General features: G+C 37.4%; 1 protein-coding gene across 1 annotated transcript; it reads left to right on the top strand.

The window, feature by feature from the left end:
* Window positions 1–18,695: 18,695 nt before the first annotated feature.
* On the top strand, window positions 18,696–19,689 carry LOC122743188 (graves disease carrier protein-like). The gene is given in 2 exon segments (XM_043987954.1): window positions 18,696–18,938; window positions 18,940–19,689. Coding segments are annotated over 2 exon segments (993 nt in total).
* Window positions 19,690–20,044: the final 355 nt, after the last annotated feature.

Raw genomic sequence — 20,044 nt, 5'->3', positions numbered from 1 at the left:
AGAAAAGAGAAGAGACTGTGTTGTGTAACCTCGTCCTTGTCCAAAAGGGACTCCAGTCTGATTCAGTCCAACAGATCCCAGCTCTTGCACCTGGATTGAAATTCCCTGCTTCATCTGTTTATGCAAACGATTTACAAACAGCTTACATCGACTACTTTAAAGTAGATCTCTCCCTACCCCCCCCCTCCCCACCTCCCTTTTTTTGGTACTTTTCTGCTAAACATGCAGATTAAACAAGGGCCTTCTGATAAAGATAATTACAAGAGGACTACGTATTAACTTTACATTATTAAAGAAAGACCCAAATCTCCCTTTGCAAGCTGTTCCTGGGATTAGAAAAACAATAACTTTCATTTGGGATAATTGTAATTTGAATTGCTTGGGTTTAGGGTTGGCTTTTGACGATTACGTTTGGCCTAAAAGGGAGGCAGGAATTTCTTTTGAGGAGCTTTTCTTTGCTGCGTTCAGGTGTAGAGATGCAGTCAGGTCCCTGAGAACAGCTCTTGGAGGAATGTCAGGAACCTAATTAATTAATTAATTAATTTCCCACCCAGATTTTGGGTCACTTTCGGCAGCAGATGAATTATGACCAAATTATTGTTTAGAACCGCGACTCGTCAGATGAGCGATGTGACAGAGCGCTTCAATTTAAGCAGGCGGGCGTGCATGTTCCCGGGCTAGGTCTGGGTGAACGGTAAACGTATCAGATATGAACTTCAAGAAATGCCCTAGAAATATTACCTGCGGAAACAGGAAACACTGACTCGGGAACCTGGGCTGGATCATCTCAAGACTTGTAGGTGGGGAACACAAACGTTTAGTTTTCCTTCCTTTGAGTCATCTAAATCAAAGAAAACAGCCAGAAGCTGAAGATGTCCAGAGGTGTTAGGTTCCCTTCCCGGGACCAGGAGTTGAGTCACTAACCAATACATTAGAGTCTTTAAACTAGCCACGTCCCTTCCCTGGGCTTCAGTTTCCCGGAGCCTAAAATGAGGGCGATGGATTAGGTGCTTTCTGTGGTGCCTTCGAATTCTCATTTGTCTATGCTTTTGTTTTACGTAGGTTTTCACAGATGCAACTCATCTAGGTCAATACCTGAGGGGAGGGAGGGAAAGAGAGAGAGACACTCACAAAGAAAGGGAACCAGACATAGAGAATGAATGAGAAGTCTTTTCCCACCCACGCCCCCCAGCCCTAGGGAAGTAGCGATTCTCCTCGTTGGCGCCCGGATTGCAGGACCGAGAAAGCCGACCACATTCACTTTCCAAGTTGCGCTGGAGTCCAGTCCAAGTGAGAGGACCGCCCGAGGAGACTTTCACTGTTCAACTAAGAGCAAATCTCTCCCAGAAATTGGAAGTGCTAATCCGGCCACCAACCCCCAACAAATTTCCCGTTCGGCCCTATATTAGTGGCTAAAACCCTAATTTTTTGACATCGCCCAGAATCAGCTTAATTTTAGCAGTTTACGCGGAGGCTCAGCTGCCGCCAGGGATGATGAAGCTTTTAACTATGCATATGGTGGAGTCATTTGGAAAGTTTGGGATAAAGCGTTTATAATTGCTCGTAATCAGTTTAGGGAAACATAAAAGCCGAAAACGGGGAGAAAGCCTGCTACAGGGGAATAGGAATAAGAGTCTAAATCCCCGTGTATTCTAAATAGTTGCCTGGGCTACTTCCTGGCCACGTGCGCGGATTGAGGATCCACGCTGGGCACCCCGGAGCAGGGAGAAGACAGAGGGTAGGGGGGTAGGTGACGTTTTTATTTCTGGTCTCAGCTCCCCACACATTCCCATCATCTTCCCCAGCAACTAGGATCACCCCTTCTGCCGAAGTACAACACATGTACCTCCACACCCCAAAAGTGCTTGTGTACTTATTTGATGTTGTTTTATTTTATTTTGGAATAAATCTGTTAAGGGATATCTTGATCTATGCTCATCAGATGGGATTATCTGGGATTAAACTAATCAGTAAATGTTTCTCCGCTCATTATTTTCCAGGGAAGATTTTCAACTCCATTCTCCAACGCCAACGATTATTAATCCCCTAAAGAATATGGCATTTTTAAAATCGCTTTTCGCTCTAATTTCTTAGTCCAGGCCCACCCCCAGGGCTGACCCCCCAGAAGAGAACGAGCCTTCCGAGTGAATGTTGTTGAAAGTCAACATTCAAGGCTGGCGCCTACTCCAGCCCAAACGATCTATAGGAACCACATCTGCCCAAATCAAATCTCAGGACCCCCCATACCTTCTGGGCCCATTAGGTGCTAAATGCACTGCACTCACTAGGCCTCCAATCATATACAGAGCCACAATTGTTAGGAATCCCAGAAAGGAGTCTACTTGTGGGGGAACAAAACTCCACTCATCAATAGTTGATCATCGGACTTTCAGGGCCTGAAGATTGCCAGTGAAGGAGTATCCACTACTTTCCGAGTCACCTCCTTCTACTTGGGGAAAGTTTTAATGCTTAAGAATTTTTCCTTCCATCACATCCAAATTTTCCTCTCTGCAAATTCTAACTGCTTCTGCTCCTTGCCCAAGGAACCAAATAGAACAAATCTAATCATCTTCCAAGTAGCAGTGTGTGAAAATCCCTCCAAATCTTTTGTTTCTGAGGAAATGACCTTTTTTTTAAAGGGGTACAACTAAGGAGTCCCAAAGATAGAGACGTTCTGGTTGTATGTGAGTTAGGATGTATATGGATATAGGGTAGGGGGTGGAGTAAGTGGATGGGGAGAAGTAGTGGAAGGACAAGGAGGAGGAGAGGAGGAATTCCAGTATCTACCCACAAGGTCCTGAAATTTCCCATCATTAGGTTCAACTTCCAGGCAAAGCTAAGTGGGTTGTGGAGTAGAAGTTCCCTCAATTTCTTCCTAAGAATCCTAGAAGCCTGCTGAAAGAGCTACAAATCCTTTCCCTAACATTTTTTGGATGCTGACTAAAAGGGACATTATGTGCAGTATTGAGGGCATAAAGACACAAATGGTTAACATTCCTTCTGAAGATTTGTAGATTTAGAATAGGGGATGGGGGGTTGGGATTTAGGGATCATCTAGCACAACACCTTGCCTAGGTGACTTTCCTAAGAGTCAAACAGTAACTGGTACTGGGATTGGGACGAAGGTATTCTAACTCCAAATTCAGCTCTATTCCAACGGACCCCAATGTCTTGGATGTGGAAAGGATAGCAAGTGTTGCTGCGAAGAAGTAAGCCTCAGTCTCTTCCTCCCCTCAGTAAAGGAGATTGTTCTCATATTCTATCCAGCATGTCCCAAAAGTCATAGTGCTGTTTTAAGCTATTAAAGCTTTTTAACGTTTAACGGCTTAAAAATGCACAAAAACTTCTAAAACACCCTGGATCTTCACAGAAACACCAAAAAAGGGTCTCTAGTATTTATTGAAAGAAATTCAATTTTCTTTAATTCAACAAATATTTGTTAAGGGCTTACTGTGTTGAGAGCACTTTAACATATGCTAGAGATACTGAGAAAATAAAGTCCCTGCCCTTTACAGTCTAATGGGGGGAATAACAAAAAGTATAATACCAGTATAATAATGTGATATGGATCAAAGGAGAAAGCTAAATAAAATATTAAAGGAAATGAGAGGAAAAAGAATCTGCTGGGAGGATTTAAAAATTCCTTCACTGGGGATGTGGATTTTCTGTAAAGATCGATGGTGGCACCTGAACTGGGCCTAAAAGAAGAGAAGGATTTTATCAAGCCTACGGGCTGAGTTGGAGAGGTAATCAGTATTCTGGTTGGCTGGGACATAGAGTAGGGAGTGGAGAGTAATTCGAAAATAAAAATATGTTGTTTAATTGGGATGGCATTGAATATATAAAATAGTTTGGGTAAAATTGTCATTTTTATTATATTGGCTCTGTTCACAAATGAACAATTAATATTTTTTCAATTATTTAAATCTGATTTTTTTATTTGTAAAAAAAAAGTTTGTTTTATAATAGTTCCTGGTTCTGTTTTGGCAGGTATACTCCCAGGTATTTTGTACTGTCTACAGTTATTTTACCGAAGCTTTTTTTTTTTTGGCGAAGCAATGAGGGTTAAGTGACTTGCCCCGGGTCACACAGCTATTAAGTGTCAAGTGTCTGAGGCTGGATTTGAACTCAGGTCCTCCTGAATCCAGGGCTACTGCCTTATCCACTAACTGTCCCCTACAGTTACTTTAAATGGAATATCTTTTACTATCTTGTCTTGCAGAATTTTGTTTGTGATATATAGTAATGCTAATGATTTATATGGATTTACTTATTATCCTGCTACTTTGCTAAAATTACTAATTGTTTCAACTAACTTTTTAATCGAATCTTTGGGATTTTCCAAGTAGATTTGCCATTTCATATTTTTAAAAATTATACTATGTTATGGAAATGCTTGTTTTATTCCATAAATTAAAACTAACAGAAAAAATTTAAAAGAGAGAGCTGGAGAGATATTGTGAGAGATCTTCAATGCCAGGTGGAAAAGTTTATATTTTATCATAGAATACAAAAGACTGATGGATGTTTTTGAGCTAGGAAGTGATATGGTAATACCCAGGCATTAGGCAGGTTATTTTGGCAGATGATTGGAGAATGGATAGGAAGTAGCAGAGAATAGAAAGGGAAGGAAGCCAGTCAAGAAGCCATTGTAATAATTCAAATGATAGGTGATAAGGGTCTGACCTAGGGGAATGGTCGTGTTAGTCATTGGGAGGGGAAGACTGAGAGATAATTATGTACATAGAATCAATATGATTTAATGATTGATTGAATGTGGTAGGTGAAAGAGATGGAATAAGCAAAGATGACTTGGATAACTGGCAAACCAGGAAGGCCATCAATAGCCATGGAGAAGTTGGATAGAGAGGAAGATTTAGAGAAAATTATGAGTTCAGTTTGGGACATATTGAGTTTAAGATGCTATCAAAAGGGGCAGCTAGGTGGCACAGTGGATAAAACACCGGCCCTTGATTCAGGAGGACCTGAGTTCAAATCTGGCCTCAGACACTTACTGGCTGTGTGACCCTGGGCAAGTCACTTAATCTTCATTGCTCAGCTGCCTCCCCCCCCCAAAAAAAAAGAAAAGAAAAATGATGCTATCAGGTATCCAGAAAGAGCCCTCCAGCAAGAAGTAGAACTGGAGTTCAGAAAGAGACTATTTAGTACTAGATACATAGATCTAAGAGTTATCTGTGAAGAGATGATAATTGAATGCATGGAAATGGTTGAGATTAGTAAGGGATTGATTATAGTCAATATTTTTTAAAGTGTCTAGGACAGATCTTGGGAGATACTAAAGAAGTATAGAGAAAAGGTAAAAAAGGAACTGAATAGGAGGTAGGCAAAGAGACAAGAAAGGTCTATGGCATGAAAGCCAAAGGAATTGAGTATAACAAGAGTAGCTAACATTATTTAGTGATTTGTAGTTTGTAAAGCTCTCCCTATAATCTCAAATGAGCCTCACAAAAATTCTGAGCAATAAGTGCCACAACTATGTGTTATTATCCTTATTCTGCAGATGAGAAGACTGAGACTAATAAGTTAAATAACCTATTCAATGCTCCTACAGTGTATACAGATTAGAAGCAGGATTCAAACCCAGGTGTCTCTGACTACTAAACTTCAAAGAAACAATGCATAGTCATAGAACTCAGTTTGAACAAAGAATCTGTGCCTATTCAGTTTCTCGTTGCTACAAGGAATGGGGAGGGGGAAAGATAGAAAATCTGGGAAAGACATTGTCTAACAAAGTCAAGAGAAGTAGAATTTGTGTCAGAATTTGTTGAGACATACTTTCCTTTTAGCTTGTTAGTGATTTTAGCCTGAAGACTGAAAGATTTAATGTTATCTGTGGTTGGGCAACTACTGACATTTCCTAATATTCATCAATTAATATGGATCAATTGTTTGCTGATATACATAACTATTTGCAAATCAAGACCAGCTGAAAAATAGAGTCCATTTGTTTCTAACTCAACCCATACCACCATGTGCCCTAGAGGAGAACTGCCCCCTTCTTTCACCTCCTTTTTATGTGCTATCCTCCCCCGACCATGGGGGAGCTTAGAATGTAAGTTCCTAGAAAGCAGGAACTATTTTCTTTTTTTGCTTGTTTGTATCTCCAGTGCTTAGCACAGTACCTGACATATACTAAGGATTTAATAAATGCTTATTGAATTATTGAGAAATTTTATGAATCCTGTCATCCCATTAAACTACTGTCCTAGATACTTCTCCATTTTACTATTAAACTCCTAAAAACGGAGGCAGAGTAAAGACGACAACATGAGAGCTATCCTTTTTGCCCAGCTCACTCAACACACCTCCTCTCAATAACCTAGAAAACATGCCAGACTAAATTCAGATCAGAAAAGCCAAGAAAAAATTACGAGTCATTTTTCTAGACCAAAGCATCTTAGGAAGATAGAGGGACCCCAAAACTGGGGTTGGGACTGGCCAGGAGTGCAGTATAGAGCTAGAAGGTGGTGGGAAGTATTCTAACACCCAGGGATGGTAATAGGCTGAGACTGAACTGGAAGTACTGGGACAGAACAATATTTCAGGGAGCCCCTGAATGAATACTAGGAACAGGAAAGCATGCCAACTGGTAGCTCTGTCACCTGTTATACAGTTCCTGGTCACCCTTCCAAACCAAAGAAGAGCTGTCAGGCTTGCAAGCAAGAGAGGCCTTCTTGAGGATGGAGCAAGGAACAAGTTACTAAAACTTAACTATTGCTCTGAATAAGAACAGAGGGTGACTCAGTTCTAATTAAAAGCCCTACACATAAATTTGCAATGGAATAACTAGGGTAGGAAACCAAGTCCCAAGTAGAGTCCAGAAGTTCAGTCACTCTCAACTTCCCAGTGGGCTAACAGAATAAAAAATGAATATAGCAAGTCTACTGAAGCTCAACTGCACACAATCCAACAAACCCAAACCTGGATCAGGAACTTGCAAAGCTCATACCATGCAGGCAGTAAACAAACCTCTCTCCAAATCACATCACCTTGGAAGCACTAAAAAATTGCAGGACACTCAAACAGAAGTGTAAAAACAACAGATGGACATAAAAAGACAGAAGTTCAGGCCAAACATTCCTCCTCTCCATCCCCCAAAATGAATAGAGTCCAAAACTAAATGAAGTCCAAAGTCAAGAATTAGGCTAGAAGAATGAACAAACAAAAAAGAACCCCATAATAATGAACTATTATAGTGACAGGGAAGCTCAAGATACAAACACAGATGAAGAGATATGGAAATATCTACAAGCAAAACCTCAAAGAAAAAAAATGCAGATTTGTTACAAACCTGAAGGGAATTCTTAGAAGAATTAAAGAGATAACAAGGGCAAAAAAAAAGATTTAGAAAAACAAAAGTAATAAAAGAAAAAAGATATGAGAGCTAAACAAGAAAGTTATGAAAAGAGAATTAACAGCTTTGTAAAAGAGGTCTACAACATTGCTAAAGAAAATATCTCTTTAAAAATTAGAATTGGCCAAATGGAAGCTAATGTCTTCATGAGACATCAAGAAATAATAAGACAAATTTTAAAAACAGTATAAATAGAAAAAATGTGAAACAATTGACCTGGAAAATGGATTAAGGAGAGATAATGTCAGAATCATTGGACTACCTGAAAGCTATAAACAAAAAAAGAGCAAAGATATCATATTCCAAGAAATTATAAAGGAAAACTGCATTTAGAATCAGAAAAGTATAAAGAATTCACTAGTCATCTCTGGAAAGAAACCCCCAAATGAAAAAACAAGGAATATTATAGCAAAATCCAGTTCTCCCAGGAGAAAATTCTGCAAGTAGCAAGAAAGAAAGAACAAAAGTATGAAACCAAAGCCAGGATCAAAAAAGATTTAGCAGCCACCATAAAGGAACAGAGGGTAGGCAAAGGATCTAGAACCACAGCCAAGAATAACATATCCAACCAAACTGAGTATAGCCCTGTGTGGGGAATATAGAATTTAATGAAATAGAGGGCTATCTAATATTCCTGAAGAAAAGACCAGAGCTGAATAAAAAATTGACATTTAAACACAAGTCTCAAAAGAAACATACAAAGGTAAATATGAGTGAGAGAACTAAACAAAACTAATCTGTTTTCACTCATAAAGGGAGAGGATACATGTAACTCCTAAGGAACTTAGAGAGAGTCTAATTAGACAGAGGGCTTACATGTGATCCTATTATGTAGGGATGATCTCAAAAGAAGAATGGAAGTCTGAGAAAAAGAGACAGACTGGGGGAGGGGGAAAGAAGAGGAAGAATGGAGAAAATTATCATATAAACAGTGCATGCAAAGAAGAGTTTATACAATTGTATAGGGAGTGGGGACGAGAAGTGGGCAACACTTGAAGCTCACTCTCATCTGAACTAATTCAATGAGGGAAAAATAAACATACACATACAATTGGGTACAGAAATTCATCTAATCCAACTGGGAAATAGGAGGGAAATGGGTTAAGTGAAAGGAAAGTGAAATAAGTGAAAAGGTATATTAAGGAAAACAATGGTCAAAAGCAAAATAGTTTCTTGAAAAATGAGACAGAGTAAAAAAGAGAATAATAAGTATAAGAAAATAAGATAAAGGGAAATACATGGTTAGAAATCATGACTGTAAACATGAATGGGGTAAACTCACTCATAAAAGAGAAAAGAATGGCAGAATGAATTAGAAATCAGAGTCCAATACTTTGCTGTTTATAAGAAAAACACTTGAAACAGAAAGATACATGTAGAGTTAACTTAATAAGGGGATGGAGCAGAATTTCTTATAATTCAGATAAACTATAAAAGGCAGTGGTGGCAATCATGATCTCAGGCAAAGCAAAAGAAAATTAGACCCAATTAAAAGAGATATATATGGAAGTTACATTTTGTTAAAAGATACCATAGACAATGAAGCCATATCAATACTGAACATATAGGTACTAAATGGCATATCATCCAAATTCTTAATGGAAATGTTAAATGAGTTACAGGAGGAAAAAGACTGTAAAACTAAGTATAATACTGGTGTCCTCAATTTGTCCCTCTCAGATCTAGATAACTTTAACCATAAAAAAAAAAACAAGAAAGAAGTTAAGATTATTAGATTTTTAGAAAAGTTGGATATATGATAGACTTCTGGAAAATTTTGAATGTGTATAGAAAAGAGTGTACCTATCCTTAGCTATGCATGGCAACTTCACAGATATTGACCATGTCTTAGGGCAAAAAAAAAAAAAAAAAACCCTCACAAATGCAGAAAACCACAAATACAGTCATACCTAGGCACTTGTAGGCTGCAAAACTCATAGAATTCAGTATTCAACACATTTCAGCAAGAAAAAATTTGCTTCAACACTCTATGCTTCCTCAGCACTCATTGCACTTGATAAAATCTGTATAAGTCAAGGCACCACCCCGCATCCCATCTCTCTGGACAAAATAAAGGCCAATGTTTTAGTCTCACAGTAGCTTGCACTCAGTGGAGAACCCACATATTTTTCTGTGTATTTATTTGTGCTTTTTTAAAAATTTCAAGTTTATTTGGACTTGTGATTCTTCCTCTTCTTTCCCCCTCCCCCAATCCATCTCTTTTTCTCAGACTTCCATTCTTCTTTTGAGATCATCCCTACATAATAGGATCACATGTAATCAAACAATGTCTCACTTCAGAAACATTTTGAAAGCAGCAACAAGTTTTTCTTGATATTTTGTAGTGAAACTCCCTAAATCTGAGACTCCAACAGGTTTCAGTGGTGTTGAGACAGAAAAGAGAAAGAACATCTGTTCAAGTTCCTGATATTTTATTGGAAGAGGACTCCCCTTTCAAGCAATAGCCTCTCTCCTCCTCCTCCTTCTCTACCTTAACACCATCCCATTAGGTCATCAATTCTTCTCAGTACAGGTAAAGTGAAGTTAAATTTTATTTTATTTTTATCCAATTATTTTTTTTATTCATTTCTGTCTAGTTTTAAGGTTTTGTATCAAAAACAACACTATCAATTTATAAATTGTCAAGTAAAACATGAAATTTCTGGGGTTCAGAAATGGATTATTTCAATTTATGTTGATCCTTATGGGAAAAATTTACTCAGTACTCATCATTTTCACCACCCATCATGCCTTGCTTCTGCTTATGTTTCAATTAATGACAAGTACCAAGGTACCATTGTATTTTTTTTTGTGGGGCAATGAGAGTTAAGTGACTTGCCCAGGATCACACAGCTAGTAAGTGTTGTGTCTGAGGCCGGATTTGAACTAAGGTTCTACTGACTCCAGGGCCGGTGCTTTATCCACTGTGCCACCCAGCTGCCCCACTATTGTATTAAGTATACCTTTTTCTGACCATTATTCAATAAAAATTATATTCAATAAGGGGCTTTGAAACATATATTAACAATTATTTGTAAATTAAATAACCTAATCCTATAGAATGAGTGTATCAAAGAACAAATCATAAAAATAATTAATAATTTCATTCAAGATAATGACAACATATCAAATTTGTGGGATGCATCCAAAGCAGTATTTGAGGGTAATTTTATATTTCTAAACACTTCATCATTGTCATTGTCATGATCATTATCATCACAACTAAGACTGTGCTAAACACTTTCCAATTATTATCCCATTGGAGCCTCACAACAACCCTAGAAGGTAGGTGATATTGTAATCCCCATTTTACAGCTGAGGAAACTGAGGTAAACAGAGGTAAAGTGACTTGACCAGGGTCACACAGCTAGTAAGTGTCTGAGAACAGATGTATCAATGAAAGAGAAGGAATAGATCAATGAATTAGGCATTCAACTAAAAAAAATGGAACATGAAGTTTTTAAAACCCCAATTACATGTCAAAAGAGAAATACCAAAAATCAAAGGAGAGATGAACAAAATTTAAAGAGATAAAACATGGAACTAATCTGTTTTTTTAAACCAATAAAATACATATAACATTGGCCAATTTTATTTAAATAGAGAAAGAAGGAAAACAAATTACCAGTATAAAAAATGAAAAAGGTGAATTCACAATGATTAAAGAGAAAATAAAAATAATTACTAGGAGCTATTTTGTCCATATATATGCCAATGAAACTGAAAATCCAAATGACATAGATGAATACTTACAAAAATATAAATTGCCCAGATTAATAGAACAATAAGTGCAATAACCCTATCTTAGAAATAACCTTACTTAATTCTATCTTAGAAAAAGAAATTGAATAAGCCATAAATGAGTTCCCTAAAAAAAAAAAATACAGACTCCAGTATTGCATTGATTTACAAGAGAATTCTATCTAATATTTAAAGAACAATTGGTTCAAATACTACATAAATTCATTGGGGGAGAAGGGGCAGTAAAAGAAGGAGTCCTTCTAAATTCTTTCTGTGAAACAAATATGATCTTGATACCAAAACCAAGAAGAGTCAAAACAGAGAATGAAAACTATAGACCAATTTGCCTAATAAATATTGATGTAAAAAATTTTAAGTAAAATACTAGCAAGTATTTATAGCAATATATCATAAAGATCATACACCATGACCTGGTCAGATTTATAGCAGGAATGGCTGGTTCAATATTATCAAAAAATAAGCATAATTGGCAATATCAATAACAAAACAAACAAAAAGTATGGGATTATTTCAATAGATGCAGAAAAAACTTTTGACAAAATATAGTATCCATTCCTGTTAGAAACACAAAAAAGCACAGGAATAAATGGGTCCATCCTTTTTTAAAATTTCCCAATTACATATAAAGATATATTTTTGTCTTCCAAATTTTTCTCTCACCCTCTCTTCCCTGCCCCCTCCCAAAGGGAGCAAGCAATCGGTTGGTTATACATTACATTCATGTTAAACATATTAACACATTAATCATGCTGTAAGAGAAAATCAGAACAAAAGGAAAAAATTCAAGACAGAATAAATAACAACAAAAGCGAAAATAGTATGCTTCAATCTGCATTCAGAGTTCATAGTTCTTTTTCTAAATGTGGAGAGCATTTTCCATCATAAGTCTTTTGGCATTGTCTTGGATCTTTGTATTGCTGAGAAGAACTAAGTCTATCACAGTTGATCATCACAAAATATTGTTGATACTGTGTACAATGTTCTTTTGGTTCTGCTCATTTCACTCAGCATCAAATCATGTTAGTCTTTCTAGGTTTTTCTGAAATCCATCTACTTATCATTTCTTACAGCCCAATAGTATTCCATTACATTCACATATCACAACTTGTTTAGCCATTCCCTAATTGATGGGCATCCCCTCAATTTCCAATTCTTTGCCACCACAAAAAGAGCAGCTATAAATATTTTTGTACATATGGGTCCTTTTCCCTTTTAGCAGTAGTATTACTGGGTCAAAGTTTTATAGCTTTTTGGGCATGGTTCCAAATTTCTCTTCAGAATGGCTGGATTAGTGCACAGTTCCACCAACAGTGCATTAGTGTTCCCATTTTTCCACAATTTCTCTAACATTTATTACTTTCCTTTTTTGTCATATTAGCCAATTGGATAGTTGTAAGGTGGTGCCTCAGAGTGATTTTAATTTGCATTTCTCTAATCAGTAGTGATTGAGAACATTTTTTTATGACTGTAGATAGTTTTAATTTCTTCATCTGAAAACTGCCTGTTTATATCCTTTGACTATTTTTCAACTGGGGAATGACTTGTTGGAGCTATCCTTTTAAAAAACAAAGGGTAAGCATTATCCATAATGGACATAAGCTAGAAGTCTTTCCAACAAGAGTAGAGGTAAAGCTAAGATGTCCATTATCACCATTATTATTCAATATTGTATTAGAAATGCTAGATATCTGGGAGCCAAGATGGGGAAGAAAAGCCAGTAAGTTGCCTGAGCTCTACCTAGCTTCCCTCAGAAACAATGTTAAATCAAGCCTTTAAGTGGATTCTGGAGCAACAGAACCCACAAAAAGACAGAACAAAACAATTTTCCTACTTAATATAACTTAGAAGGACTTCAAGAAAGGTCTGTCTCACTTGTGTAAAAGGGGTATGCATCTCAGCACAGGAGGTGTCCAGGCAAGCCACTGGGAGGCTCTTACCCACAGAACAAATCAGCAACCAAAGCCCCACGGTCCTGTCTCAGCAGCCCAGCTGTGAGGCCTCCAGCCCCAGCACTGAAAGCCAACTACCATCTTCAGAACCCAGGGTACAAGAAGCATGGCTAGGCTGGGCCAAGTTAGTGCAGTTAGCAAGCTGCCAGCACCTGAGGCCCCAGTACAGAAAGTCAGTGACCAGTGGCCCCTAGCACAAGAAGCTTGCAAAAATGTCCCCAGTACCCCAGGAGCAGATTTCAACTTTAAAAGTCATAAAATAGACTGGAAAATGAGCAAAAAAATAGAAAAGAGCCCTGACCATAGAAAGCTTCTGTGGAGAAAGGGAATATCAAAACATAAATTCAAAAGAGGACAATAATGTCAAAATGCCTACATGCTAAGCCTCAAAGGAGAAGATGAACTGGTCTCAAGCCCAAAGTCTTAGAAAAGTTCAAAAAGGATTTTTAAAAGCAAATAAGGGGCAGCTAGATGGCACAATGGATAGAGCACTGGCCCTAGATTCGGGAGGCCCCGAGTTCAAATCCAGCCTCAGGCACTTAACCAAAAAAAAATAGCAAATAAGAGGTTTATTTGTTACAAGTTCAGGGTTTTTTTATTTGCTTGCTTCACTGATTTTTAAAAGCAGGAGTGAAGGAGAGTTGGAAATAATGATGCCCCTCTGCCCCCCAAAAATAGCTCAAATAAACATTATTTAAAATGTACAGAAGGAAGTTCAGAGGGAAGCACAAAGAGGTTAACATAATTATTGTGATTGTTTTAAAAAGCAAACAGGATGAAATGAAGATCTGCTGTTTCATATACAATCCTCTTTTTTGTTGTTTAATGCCTTGTATTTAGAAATACTATGTTGTTTGGGGGTTTGTTTTCTTTTCTCTTTTTTTGATGTATAAAATTTGGAAAATTTAAAACAAAAACAAAATAAAATGACAAGCCACCCTTTAAAAAGTCAAATAAGAGAGGCAGAAGAAAAATTGGGGAAAGAAATAACTATTATTCAAGAGAGAGTCAATAGCTTAGAAAAGGAAAAATAAAAGTTAACTAAAGAGGGGGCAACTAGGTGGCACAGTGGATAAAGCACTAGCCTTGGATTCAGGAGGACCTGAGTTCAAATCCAACCTCAGACACTTGACACTTACTAGCTGTGTGACCCTGGGAAAGTCACTTAACCCTCATTGCCCAGCCAAAAAACCCAAAAAAACAAGTTAACTAAAGAAAAGAACTCCTTAAAAAGTAGAATTGGCCAAATGGAAAAGGAGATACAAAAGTTAGCTACAGAAAATAATTCATTAAAAAAACAGAATTGGGCAAGTGAAAGCTAATGACTCTATGAAACATCAAGAATCAGTTAAACAAAATCAAAAGAATGAAAACATAGAAGAAAATGTAAAATACCTCATTGGTAAAACAACTGACCTGGAAAATGGGTCCAGGAAAGATAATTTAAGAATTATTGGACTACCTGAAAGCCATGATTTTTTTTTTTTAAAGAGTCTGGAAACATCTTTCAAGAAATTTTCTAGAACAACTACCCTGATAACCTAGAATCAGAGGATAAAATAGAAATTGAAAGAATCCACCAATCACCTCCTGAAAGAGAATGAAAACTCCAAATTCCATAACTATGAAGTTAAGGAGAAAATACTGCAAGCAATCAGAAAGAAACAATTCAAATATCAAGGAGCCATGGTCATGATTACACAACTTCTACATTAAAGGATTGGAGGGCTTTGAAAAAGAGGACTTTCAGGAATATGATATTCAGGAAGGCAAAGGAGCTTGGATTACAACCAAGAATCAACTACCCACCAAAATTGATCATTATCTTTCAGGGAAAAAGATGGACATTCAATGAAATAGGGATTTTCAAACTTTCCTGTTGAAAAGTCTAGAGCTGAACAGAAAATTCAGTTTTCATGTACAAGACTCAGGAGAAGCATAAAAATGTAAACAGGAAAAAAACATGTTATTCAATAAGATGAAACTATTTAAATCCCTACATGGGAAGATGATACTTGTAACTCTTGAGAATATATCTCTATTAGGACAACTAGAGGGAGTATATATTGACAGAGAGTGTGGGTATACATTGACTTTGATGTGATGATATAAAAAAATTAAGGAGTAAAAAAAAGGATTTAACTGGGAGAAGAGTAAAGGGGGAGGCAGAATGGGGTAAATTTTATCTCATGAAGAGACACAAAAGACCTATTATAGTAGAGACAAAGAAGGGAAGGGGAGAGCATTGTTCCAACTTTACTCTCATTGAATTTGGCTCAAAGAGGGAATAACATACATGCTTTATTATCTTACCCTATATGGAAGTAGGAGGAGAAAGGGAAAAGAAAAGGGGGTGGGTGCTAACAGGAGGCACTAGTCAGAAGCAAAATTAGTGAGAAGGGACAAGGTAAAAATAGAGAAAAAAGTATAAATGAGGGAGGAGGAGAGAATAGGATACAGGGAATTATAGTTAGTAATCACAACTATGAATGTGAATGGAATGAACTGTCCCATAAAAAAAAAGCAGAGAGCAGGATGGATTAAAAACAAGATCCTACAATATGTTGCTTACAGGAAATATATTTGAAGCAGAGAGACACACACAGAGTAAAGTTTAAAAGGCTGGAGCAGAATATATCATGCTTCAGTTGAAGTAAAAAAAGCAGGGGTAGCAATCCTGATCTCAGACAGCAAAAGCAGAAAGAGATCTAATTTAAAAAGATAAGGAAGGAAATTATATCTTGCTAAAAAGTATCATAGACAATGAAGTAATATCGACACTAAACATATATGCACCAAGTGATATAGCATCCAGATTCTATTTTTTTTTTTGGCAGGGGCAATGAGGGTTAAGTGACTTGCCCAAGGTCATGTAGCTAGTAAGTGTCAAGTATCTGAGATCAAATTTGAACTCAGGACCTCCTGAATCCAGATCGGTGTTTTATCCACTGTGCCACCTAGCTGCCCCCTAGCATCCAGATTCTTAGAGGAGAGGTGGGGGCAGCTCATGGTGCAATGGATAGAGCACTGGCCCTGAAGTTGGTATGACCTGAGTTCAAATCTCACCTCAGACACTTATTAACTGAATGACTCCCTGGGCAAGTCACTTAACCCCAATTGCCTTAAACATACAGGGCTATCTATCTCTAGTCATCCTGATATATATCTTGCCACAGGACTAAGATGACTCTGGAGTCAGGTTGGTGACTTTGCACAGCCCTCCCTCACTTAACCCCAATTTACATGACAACACCCAATGTCATGGTCCTCTTCAAGAATGAAGGACAAACAGTAGCAGAGGAGAAGTTAAATGAGTTACAGGAAGAAATAGACAGCAAAACTATACTAGTGGGGGACCTCAATCTCCTGCTCTCTGAACTGGATAAATCTAACCACAAAATAAACAAGAAAGAACTCAAGGAGGTGAATAGAATTTTAGAAAAGTTAAGATATAATAGACCTTTGGATAAAATTGAATAGGGATAGAAAGGAATATACCTTTTTCTCAGAGGTACATGGCACCTACACAAAAATCAACCATGTATCAGGGCATAAAAACTTCACAATCAAATGCAAAAAAAGGCAGAAATGCATCCTTTCCAGATAATGATAAAATAAAAATTGCATGTAATAAAGGGCCATGGAAAGACAAATTAAAAATTAATTAGAGGGGCAGCTAGATGGTACAGTAGTAGAGCACTGGCCCTGGAGTCAGGAGGACCTGAGTTCAAATCTGGCCTCAGACACTTGACACTTACTAGCTGTGTGACCCTGGGCAAGTCACTTAACCCCAATTGCCTCACCAAAAAAAAAAAATTAGTAACTAAATAATCTAATCCTAAAGAATGAGTGGGCCAAACAAAAAATCATTGAAACAATCAATCATTTCATCAAAGAGAATGACAATAATGAGACATCATACTAAAAATTATGGGATGCAGTCAAAACAGTCCTTAGGGGAGATTTTATATCTCTAATGCTTATATGGATAAAATAGGGAAAGAGCAGATAAATGAATTAGGCATGCAACTAAAAAAGCTAGAAAAAGAACAAATTAAAAATGCCTCATTAAACAGCAAATTAAAAATCCTGAAAATCAAAGGAGATTAATAAAATGGTTATTAATAAAATTATTAATAATAATATTAATGAAACTATAGAGCTAATAAATAAAACTAAGAGCTAATTTTATAAAAAAACAATAAAATAGATAAATCTTTAATTAATTTGATTTTTTTTAAAGAAAGAGGAAAATTAAATTACCAGTATCAAAAAATGAGAAGGGTGAATTTACTACCAATGAAGAGAAAATTAAAACAATAATTAGGAGCTATTTTGCTGAACTGTATGCCAGTAAATCTGACAATCTAAGTGAAACAGATGAACCTTTACAAAAATATAAATTGCCCAGATTAGCAGAAGAAAAAATAAAATACTTAAATAGGTCCATTTTAGAAAAAAATTGAATAAGCCATCAATTAACTCCCTAAGAAAAAAAATCTCCGGGGCCAGATGGATTTACAAGTCTACAAAACATTTAAAGAACAATTAATTCCATTACTATGTAAACTTTTAAAAAAATAGGTGAAGAAGGATTCCTACCAAATTCCTTTTACAATGCAAATATAGTGCTGATATCTAAACCAGGAAGAGCCAAAACAAAGAAAGAAAACTATAGACCAATTTCCCTAATGATTTTTTTTTATAATTAACATTTTTATTTAAAGTTTTGAGTTCCAAATTCTAACCCCACCACTCCACCCCCTCCCAGTCAATGAGAAATCAGACATAGGTTATACATGGCAATTATGTAAAACATTGCCATATTAGTCATTTTGTATAAAAAAGTCAATAAAAAGAAAAAATGAAAGTGAAAAATAGCATGCTTCAGTCTATGTTCAATCAACATCAGTTCTTTCTTTGGAGGTGAATAATATACTTTATCATTAGTCCTTTGGGATTGTCTTGGATCATTGTATTGCTGAGAATAGTGAAGTCATTCACAGTTCTTCATCAAACAATATTGCTGCCACTGTATATAACATTCTTCTGGTTCTACTCACTTCAGTATACATCAGTTGATATGTCTTTCCAGGCTTTTCTGAAATTGTCCTGCTTGTCATTTCTTAGAGCACAATAATATTCCACCACAAACATATACCACAGCTTGTTTAGCCATTCCCCAATTGATGGGCATTTCTTTGATTTCCAATTCTTAGCCACCATAAAAAAGAGCCACTAAAAATCTTAATGAATATTGGTGCAAAATTCTAAATAAAATATTAGCAACCAGATTACAGAAATTTATCACCAGAATAATACACTATGACCAGGTAGGATTTATATCAGCAATGCAGGGCTGCTTCAATATTGGGGAAACTATCAGCATAACTGACCATATCAATAACAAAACCAATAGAAATCATATTATTATCTCAATAGATGCAGAAAAGGCTTTTGATGAAATGCAGCACCCCTTCCTATTAAAAATAATAGAGAGCGAGGGCTCCCCCGTCACGCATTGCCGGCCTGACCTCGTCATCTTCAGTCATGAGCTGGACTCGAGTGGCTCCGAGTCTCTGACTGCGCCGCCGAGCTCAAGCAGTCCTATGGCCACGGTGACAGCGTCAGCTGCCCCCGGAGCCGGAGGAGCGGGAGCCGGGAATCCGAGCCCGCCACTGGCGGCATCCGCTCGCAGGGACTTCTACTGGCTGCGCCCCTTCGTGGCGGGAGGCGTTGCAGGATGCTGTGCCAAAACTACCATCGCACCTTTGGATCGAGTAAAGATCTTACTACAGGCACATAATCACCATTACAAACATTTAGGAGTGTTTTCTGCATTGTATGCTGTCCCCAAAAAAGGAAGGCTATCTTGGGCTATATAAAGGAAATGGAGCAATGATGATTAGAATCTTCCCATATGGTGCAATACAGTTTATGTCCTTTGACCATTATAAAAAGTTAATTACCACAAAACTTGGGATTTCTGGACATATAAACCGGCTAATGGCTGGCTCCATGGCAGGTATGACACCAGTCATCTGTACTTACCCGCTTGACATGGTTAGAGTTCGCCTGGCGTTCCAGGTGAAAGGAGAACACACATACACAGGGATTATCCATGCATTCAAAACAATTTATGCAACGGAAGGCGGCTTTCGTGGGTTTTACAGAAGACTGATGCCTACTATTGTAGGAATGGCTCCCTATGCAGGGGTTTCATTTTTTACTTTTGGTACTTTAAAGAGTGTTGGTCTCTCCCATACTCCTACCTTGCTTGGAAGACCTTCATCAGACAACCCTAGTGTCTTAGTTTTGAAAACGCACATAAATTTGCTTTGTGGTATTGTCGCTGGAGCAATAGCACAGACAATATCTTATCCACTTGATGTAACCCGTCGGGGAATGCAATTAGGAACTGTTCTCCCAGATTCTGAAAAGTACCTTACAACGTTGAAGATACTGAAGTATGTCTACTGACACCATGGGATTCGAAGAGGACTCTATCGAGGCCTGTCTCTTAACTACATTGGCTGTGTTCCCTCACAAACTGTGGTGTTCACAACCTATGAGCTCATGAAGCAGTTTTTGCACCTCAACTGAAATCACGTTTTCCCTTAAACTGTACAGGGTCAGCCACACACATATCTGTTATATAAATATACATATAATGTTTTACTTTAATATTGGCAGAAGGGGAAGGGTGGGGGGGAGGTCTGGATTAAGTGAAGTGGAAAATTACTCTGTCCATGCAAGCCCTGGCACTAGACTACTTGGTTTTATTTTTTTCCAAGCCAGAAACCAGAAGTGCTTCTTGTCTTTTTTTTGATGCCATAATTTGTGGTTTCCTGATATGAAACACATCCTTAGGCCAACTCTGGATGTTTTATTAACTTAATCAGTTTCATTATAATAAGTAAAAGGTCTGAGAAACTGGTGAAAGATTCATTGGTGTCCA

This window comes from Dromiciops gliroides, chromosome 2 (genome assembly GCF_019393635.1).
Source record: "Dromiciops gliroides isolate mDroGli1 chromosome 2, mDroGli1.pri, whole genome shotgun sequence".
NCBI classification, from domain to species: Eukaryota; Metazoa; Chordata; class Mammalia; order Microbiotheria; family Microbiotheriidae; genus Dromiciops; species Dromiciops gliroides.
This window is presented reverse-complemented; position numbering and strand designations above follow the sequence as displayed.